The 8982-nt window shown below is 41.6% G+C and overlaps 1 protein-coding gene across 1 annotated transcript; it reads left to right on the top strand.

The window, feature by feature from the left end:
- Positions 1-1039: 1039 nt before the first annotated feature.
- abhd11 (abhydrolase domain containing 11) lies at positions 1040-8924 on the top strand. The gene is made up of 6 exons (XM_050040392.1): positions 1040-1300; positions 2921-3059; positions 3450-3623; positions 3852-4022; positions 5541-5722; positions 6164-8924. Exons 1-6 carry the CDS (start codon positions 1176-1178, stop codon positions 6297-6299), a joined length of 927 nt encoding a protein of 308 aa, XP_049896349.1. The 5' UTR covers positions 1040-1175; the 3' UTR covers positions 6300-8924.
- Positions 8925-8982: the final 58 nt, after the last annotated feature.

Below are 8982 nucleotides of genomic sequence, written 5' to 3'. Positions count from 1 at the left end.
GTGTTGAACTAATGTGTTCACATATTTTAACATGTTCATATACTGTTCAATGCCATGCAAAAGCGCTGAACTCTGACTCCTAAGTGTCTCCTCTCTCTTTCTACTCCTCCCTCCTGTACCTACCTCCCTCTTTCAGCTCCATCCTCTTCATGCCTCCCTCTAGTGAACTTTATCATTTTTTCTATGAACATTTTCTGCAGAAATCACCAAAAAATATTGTCAAAATATTGTTTCTGTTACAAAAACTGTAAATTACATTCTACTAACATAAATCAATTGATTTACAGCTTTGAAAATCACTGCCAATGAAGTATTTTAAGAACAACAAAGCTGCAGTAATACTATTATTTGTAGTGGAAATATAGCCAGCAATGCATGATGTCCAGTTCAGTGGACAGATGATTAATTGTAGTTTCCTCACAACATAAAGTGAATACTTGGGAAATTTAACAACAGTATTACTCTTTAGATGTTACTTGATTTTTCCAGATTTTATTTACCTACCAGGGTCTACTGTTATAGAAAGATTGGCAAGATATTCTTGAGCTGCACAACATTTCTTGCATTCTGTCGGCCATCTTGGTTTTAAGAGATTTGTGTTGCACTAACACCACCTGGCCAGTGGGTGGCAGTGTATGGCATGACGCACAAGGGTCTACTCTAGTGTCTAAATGCAACTACAGCATCAAAACCCATGCATATACAAGAGAATGGCTTTTAAATAGCTGTGCACTGTAGTGACCACTATGCATGAAAGGGATAATGTAGTGCAGTCCGCCTCGCAAAATTTATATGGCATTATAATTTACTGTGTTTTTCCTTTAATAAAGACATTTAATCAAGATCAGTGCAAATATTTAGGCTACCCTAAGATTAAAGACTGCTCTGTAGTGTTAAACAAAACATTATTTATGTTCATTTCAATCTGGATATTTACTTTAAAGAGACAGCGCTGCTCCTGAGCCTGCGAGACCACGCTCAGGGAAAGGAACACACGCTAATCACCGGTGCGTGCTACGTCATGACGCAGCGGCTCAGCTGTTGACAGGGGCTCCTTTCAATCTCGACCTCCGGGACTCTGTGCACGAACATTCACCGAGTCCCTGCTGTCATTGTAGCCGTTTTTAAACGCACATGCTGTTTGTAGACCACCCGGTAACGGAGCATATGCTGCCATGAGTGCTTTGTGTCGCTATATCCATAGAGGACTGCTGAGCAGCCGGCCGTTGTGTCGTTTATTCCCCGGACAGCAGGATGTTTGCGGGGTGGCTCCCATGGTCCGATCAGCCTGCTCATCCAGGTATCCCTGCTAGCTCCCCGGCTAACTGATGCCCTCTCTCTGCCTGAGCGGTGGCGTGGTGGTGCTGGTTTTGCTGGGGGGACATGACAGCCTAACGTTTCTCTTTTTTTTAAATTTTCGTTATTTAACCGTTGGAATTTGTCACCGTGTCGTGTCTTCGTGTCGTCATTAACCGTTAACTTTATACAGTTTACATAAATGACATTCAGGCGACTGGTTAGCAAGAAGGTTAACCTCCAGCTGAGCTATTGTCACACAGGATTTTATTTACAGACGCTCTGTCTGTTGCTTTATTTAGCTTATGTAGCTACACAAAACGATGATAGTTAATACTGTGTACAGTAATAGATGATGTGTTGTGCTACATAATCGCTAAGCCACCAGTTTATTAGGTAAGCCTAGCTAAAATGAATGCAGCCTAACACCACACCCCCTTTATTAAACCTTACATTTATGAATGTCACACTGTTCTGTTTTTGTTAAAGCTGCCTTGGAGAAGGAATTGTTTCAACTTAATGTCTGCAATATTGCTTAGACTGAGTGTTTGATATTTTGTCCAGCCCATTTCTATCGATAGTAAAACACCTCTCTGATTTATTGCAGAGCTGTTGTACCAGACTGCATTAGATCTAACCAGGTGTACTGGGGTGTAGCTAACGCAATCTAATATATTACAGTCAAGTTCTGGATCTGTGAAGAGTACAGTTCAATTTTTTTAAGAGATGAGGATTAAATACACACAACAGGGCCCATGAAATCATCATAGAGTTTTGTCCTGAAGGGATTAGCTGATTAATCAGTTAGTTGATCATCAGGCAACAAAATGTTGACAGCAGATTAGTCATTGAAGTAATCTATCAAGCAGTTGGCCAAGTGTTTGCCGGTTCCTGCTTCTCTAATATGAATATTTTATGTGCTTTCTCTGGTTTATGTTGTTGCAAATTGATTATCTCTGGGTTTTTGGGCTCCTGTTTGAACAACATATGTCATCTGACAATGTCACCTCAGACTCTGAGACATTGAAATGTGCACTTTTCATGATTTTGTCACATTTTACAGGCTGAATAAATAAAACACAACCGTAAATCACAACCCTAATAGAGTTGAGTCAGCACCTTTTTATAAAACTCAAATATTGTATTGCATTATTAAGTAGGTGGTCACATAGCTGTGTCTTCCCCCTGTTTTCTTTTGGTTTAACATCTGCAGTGGCACATTTGAATTTAAAGTGACTTCTCTGATGTACACATTCACGTCAGGTAATATGTTTTCATATAAAAGACTATATAAACTTTTTAAAAAGTAATGTATCTGTACATGTATGGTTACCTAATGTTGTACCAGTAGATGGAAGCAAAACATTTTCAATCAAATATGTCACAAATCATTGACCAATGCTGCCACTGCTGCCTCAATATCCCCTGATATCCTGTTTAAAGGAGTGAATACAGGAATCTCTGCAATTTTTTCTTTACCTAGTCGAAGCATCAGTCCCACTCCCTGACAGTTTAATCAGTTTGCAGAGTTTTATCACGTAGATGTATCACTGTTCTTGTCGTTGTGACACAATTCTCATCGCCGGATACTAACTCGTCAACATGGATGTTTTTTTTTCCTCAGCCAGCCAGTCAGCTTGACCTATGATGTCTTTGACGGGAAGGGAGAGAGCACTCCCCTGGTGTTTCTCCACGGCCTCTTTGGCAGCAAATCTAACTTCCACTCAATAGCGAAGTCCTTGGTGCAGCGCACAGGCCGAAAGGTAATGCAGCGATGAAAACATCACACCTGTCTGTCGTTACACCAAAAACAGTTCACCGTTATGTGTTTGAGTTTGTTCCCAGCAGCCTGACACTAGACCTCATACAAAAGCAGACATGGGAATGCACAATCAACCAGTGTGCTGTCAGTCATTTGATACAACGCCCCAGCAGTCTGTGCTGTTGTAATAAATACTGATAGATAATCTGCTCTTTGGCTTACTTAAAGACACTCATCACCTCGTGTGCACAATACAGCCTCTGTTTGTGCTGTCACTATCCTGAGCTGGGGCCAAAAAAACCGATGCAGCTGATATAAAAGTGTTTTTGTTTCCGCTCTGTTGGTGCTTTCCCACCATTCCAAGTGTCCTAACTGTCCTTTGTCCAGTTAGGTGCTGACTGTAGATGCCCGTAACCATGGCACCAGCCCTCACAGCCCGGAGCTGACCTATGAAGCGATGGCTGATGATTTGAAACACCTTCTCACCAAACTGCGCATTGAGAAGTGCGTCCTTATCGGCCACAGCATGGGAGGGAAAACGGCCATGACGACTGCCCTGACGCAGGTTAGCAGCCGAGACATGTCACCATGAAATAATGGTGACGCTACGGTCCTCTCGCTGGATGCCACCTGACCTTTCTGACTGTACATTTTCATCCTCTCTGAACCTAATAACCCTCCTCTGCTCTTCATGCCACACCCCGCTGTCCTGTTTTCATTTTGGTATTGGTTTGCCCCCATTGTCACCTCTTGTCCCATTTGTTTACCACAACCTATCTGTGTCTGTTTGTAGTCTGGTTTAGTGGAGAGGCTGGTGGTAGTGGACATCAGTCCAGCCCAGACCACCACACGCACCAACTTCCGCAATTACATCCAGGCCATGCAGGACATGAAGATCTCCAGTGACATCCCACGTTCCACTGCCAGGCGGATGGCTGAGGATCAGCTGCGCTCTTTGGTCAAGGTCAGGACTCCTTTTTGATTTCACGCTTTTCACTGTCTGAAATAGGTATATAGTTAGATATCAGATGTGAAAGTTGATATGTCGAACCAGTTGTCTCTGTACACATCCTGGAGATTCAGAATGATATTAGCATTCAGCAGAGTCGTTTTTGTGGCCACCTGATAAATGTAAGTCCAATATTCACTCTCCCTTTAGCTCTGCTTTTGGTCTATACCAACTCCTGAGGGAAATGTCTATCTCATTAGCCGTTAATTGTCGAACTTGGTGCATCAGTTTGTCTCTAATTGTGTCTGTCTGCTGTTTGGTGGTAAGCAAGTACTGTACAGCCAGTTGTTAGAGCTTGTTTTTATGAATACAGCTGCCTGCTGTGGCTGAAAATGACCCTGTGAGCGCAGTAAGAGTGAATCAAAACAGTGAAGTTGTGCGCTGTGAGCCAAATTAATGAGATGTAGGCTGAGAGACACTGTGCAGAGGCAGCTGATAATTCTCTTTGGCCTCATCAGTACAAGCAACACCCCTCACCTGTAAGGCCCTGTTTACACCTGGTATTAACATGCGTCCTTGGTGTTGGATCACAAGTGGACATCTCCAAGTACAGGTGTGAATGTACCAAATGCGTCCTCAATGTGTCTCGAGATCCAACTGCTCAGACCACATTCGGAGGTGGCCGTGGCTCTTTGTCACCACCCCCTGCTGCTGCCACCTGCTTTCTTCCACTTCCCAGGTAAGGCGCAGTTCATCTCAAATGATGTCAGCATGTTGGATAAGGGCTGCTAACCTACCACCTGCTAATGTGTTCTCACCTTTCTTCTCTGATAACTTAAGATCCAGATGTTCAGGAGGTTTTTACTGGGAGCTGGATTGTTTGCAGAGGTCTCTGCCTCTCTGTAACAAACCAACCCTGTTTTTCTGATGCGGCTCATCAGAGAGGGGCTGCTAGCTACGGTGACAGACATAAATGGCCCTGTCTGGAGCCAGTGTTTGGTTTGTCCGTTCTGGGCTGTTGTAGAAGCATGGCAGTGCAACATGGCAATCTCCATAGACAAGGACGCATTCCCTTTGTAGATGTAAACTGCTCATTTTAAGGTAACAAAAACACACTGACTCTTACTCAAATATATCCCCCTAAATTCCACACCGAACCTTTAAGATTTTACTCCTTTTAAATGATAAAGGCTGTAAGTGTGCATAGAGCACAACAAACCTACCACGGCTTAAAAACAACAACCGTGTATTTGGTCTTTGCAAACAGAAGTGATTCATGTGTTTATTTGCATACGGAGCGGGGAAGTGAGTTCCAGTCACGTGGATACGCATTCTAATGCCAGGTGTGAACAGACGGACTTGTGATGGAATCACCCAAGTTGCATGTTAATACCAGGTGTAAACAGGGTTTAAGCATTCATGTGATCCATTGTTAATGTAAGAATATTGATTGTAGCTGCTTTAAAGTCAAACTCTGACCCTAAAAATTAGTCTGTTTTTAAATCAGTCTGAAAGTGTCTGTCCCACCCTCAGGAGCGCTCGGTGCGTCAGTTCCTGCTGACTAACCTGGTGGAGCAGAACGGCCACTATGCCTGGAGGGTCAACCTGGAGGCCATCTCAGCGCACCTTGATGAAATCATGAGCTTCCCCAACTTTGACAACTCCTATGACGGACCCACGCTGTTTTTGGGTGGAGCCAGTTCTGCTTATATCAGGTTTAAAACACCTCAGACACAAACTGTATATTGTTCTACAGCAACAGATACATAAGAGCAGAATAATGACATTATATATACGATATAAAAGAGATAGATAGATAGATAGATAGATAGATAGATAGATAGGCTGCACCCAATAAATATATACTGCATTTATATGCAATAAATAGAAAACCCAAATGACAGTAAATGTACAATTTAACCAGCTAACATCTTAAGAAAAGCCCCCACAACACCCCTGATAACATGATTAGTCACTTTTCATTTACATTTATTCAGTGGTAACCGAATGAGTGAACACACCAGCTGTGTTCTAGATGTTAATTGGCTTTTTTACCGTTATCTGTTCATCTTCCTTTCATCTCCTTCGCCCTCACACCACCCTGTTTAACCTGATAATTTAATCCATCCTTCTCTGTGTCTTCATTCCCGATCCAGCTCTGAGGATTACCCCGAAATCCAGAGGCTGTTCCCTTACGCTGACATCCAGTACATCCCAGATGCGAGCCACTGGATCCACGCAGATAAACCCTTAGATTTCATCAGCTCCATCATCTCCTTCCTCCAGTCCTAGCTGCCTCCTGCCGACGCCTCAGAACTTTTTTAATGCTCAGCACCCCTGAGCGTGCCCTCACTGGAAATGACGGTTAGTATTCAGCAGCTTCAGCAAGAGTGAGTGGAGCCATTAATGATGCTAATAATTCCCAACACTGGACCAAACTCACCCTTTTAGAGCAGTCCTTACCTTTTAAAGATAGTAGTGTAGTGTAGCGTAGGTGAACTTTTCTTTTGTCTAGGTATCTCTGCCAGACAGGTAGTGTTACTAGATTGGCTGGTTTCTAGATGTGTTTTCATTGATTTTTAGCTCAGTAGGTCGACAATATATAACTTAACGGGGCTGTTTTGGAGGTGATGTACTAATCCAAAGAAACTCTCATTTGCACAGTGCTTTCTTTATGATTAAACATTTATGCCAGTATGATAGAAACGTGGCTTTAGGCCAAGTACACTCTGGGACTGATGAAGTGGACCAGCAGTAGGATGTTCAGATGTGAAAGTCGTGACAGCACTGGAATGAAACAAATACTGTATATCTGAGAAGCTGAGTGAAGAATGTGCAAAACTAAAGTTGACTCTTTGCCCAAGGGAGTTTGGTGCCGTTTCAGGAGGTTTGAGCTCTGCCAGGAGGCATTAATGCTGACTCTGTGTGTACAGATGGTTTGTTGTAGAAACATATTTTGATGTTGATAATAGTGATATATTGAATATTTTGATTTGGAACTTAATTTCTCATCTCCTCTCCTCTGTGTATCCGCTGTATGTCAGAGATGAGGATTTACAGGTCAGTGACTTTGTCACAACTCGAGGTCATCGAGAGCGCTGGTTATATTTTTATGCCAACATAATCATAATCGAAAACCGAGCTGAAAAACTCAAATGCAGTATTGTCACAATCTGTTTCCTGAATATCTCAGGTTACAAGTGGATATGCTAATTACTCAACACTTATACTATTCTGTCTGTCTGGCAATAAGCCGTGGTAATGTTGTTGTGTCTTTGTATTTGGTCAGTTCAATCAGTGTTTTGATGAAACATGTTTTACCGATTTATTATCCCCTATAACTTATCTTTACAACTAAGGCGCAAAGCTATATGGGTATCTCATAAATATATGCTGCAATGTATGTATGTCGTTATCTAATCGTACTAGTGTTATCATTTCTGTTACCATGGGTTTGAGCAGTACTGTCCAGTAGAGAAACTGCCATCTGTATGAATAAGCAGGGTGTTGTAAACGTGTGCCTCTTTTGTCAAGAGCTCCTTTTCCATTTCTGTAAGACTTGATAGAAAAAAAAACAAAAAACTTTTATTCTACAATAATAACTGGCAGACTTTAGATTGGCAGCTGGGTTGCCAGTTTTGTGTGAATTTTCTCACAAGGAAGCTTCGCAGATGAGGGTGTATCCCTTCATGGCACTAGATGTTTACAACAATCAGTGTTTTATGTTCGTTTGACGTGAATACAGAAGTCTAAAACACTTTAAATTATCAGACTTAAGTTGGGTGAAACTCTACTTATTTTATTCTTTTTCTGAAGTTCCGGTTAGTGAAGACGTGTATCCTCGTCCTCAAAAAAACAAAAGAAAAACAGGACAGATTTGTCTTGTTGCACATAGGAATAGATTGTTGTGGTCGCTGACGTTTGAATGCAGGCCCTGCTTCAGCTTCTGTGGTGTTGCAGTGGGACAAGAGTCTGTCAAAAAGGGGAACTCTATCAACAATATAGGAGAGTGAATTTATTCAGTCACACTGACTACATTTACATGCACGTATCGTTCCAGCTTTCTGAAAAAGACAGTATTCCTACTAAGCCGTTGACATGGATGATGAAAATGACTATCTCACTAATATTCATGTTTACATGCAGCCGTGCACACTCCGATCAACGTGCCCTAACATGTCTTTTATTTTTTAAAGTTCTCCACTGGTGGTGGACTTGTTCAACCGTGCAAACACAGCCTCTCTCTTTCATTTCTTTAACCACCTTTTTGAAAAGGTTGGCGTTGAGATATTTTTGCATATCCAAAAACCTGTTGATACCCAGATCTTTCATAATGTTTCTCCTTTTGACCAGAATTGTAGGCTTTTCTCTTGGCCATGCATCTTTACTCCACAGCCTTGCAAACTGTTGGCAAGTTGGTTTGTGTACGCCATATCCACAGAGCAAACTGTGGTAAAAACCTTTTCTGAATGCGCTGTACATGCCCAAATATTGCGATTAGATCCCGAATAATATCGCACATCCTAATTGAAAAACGGTACATTCTCAATAAGACCTAATTCAGAATATCCACACAGAATATCCTGTTTACGTCACCCCCTTAAAATCTGGAATATTGTCCTATTTGAAATGATAATGGTGTATTAGCGTGCATGTAAATGTAGTCACTGAAAAGCTGTTTGAAGACTAATCATCTGTTCATGATTGTATATTGTTTTACTATGAGCATGCCTTTTCTCTTGTCATCAGGTGTAAGTTTGCTGTGCTATATACGTCTCAGTTTGTTGAATATGCTGCCACAATGGTGGCACTCATTCTAGATAATGGCATATATAAATTTTAAATGTGGGCAAGAAGCATATAGGAGTGGATTATATATTATTGAAAATGTACAAATTGATATTATACAATAAAATGAAAAATCTGCAACAAAGTTTAGTCATCTTTCTTTTGAACATTGAAAATGCAAGAAGTG

Source organism: Epinephelus moara, chromosome 3, assembly GCF_006386435.1.
Source record: "Epinephelus moara isolate mb chromosome 3, YSFRI_EMoa_1.0, whole genome shotgun sequence".
Lineage (NCBI taxonomy): Eukaryota > Metazoa > Chordata > Actinopteri > Perciformes > Serranidae > Epinephelus > Epinephelus moara.
The sequence above is the reverse complement of the archived record's forward strand: the minus strand, read 5'-3'. Positions and strand labels throughout refer to the sequence as shown.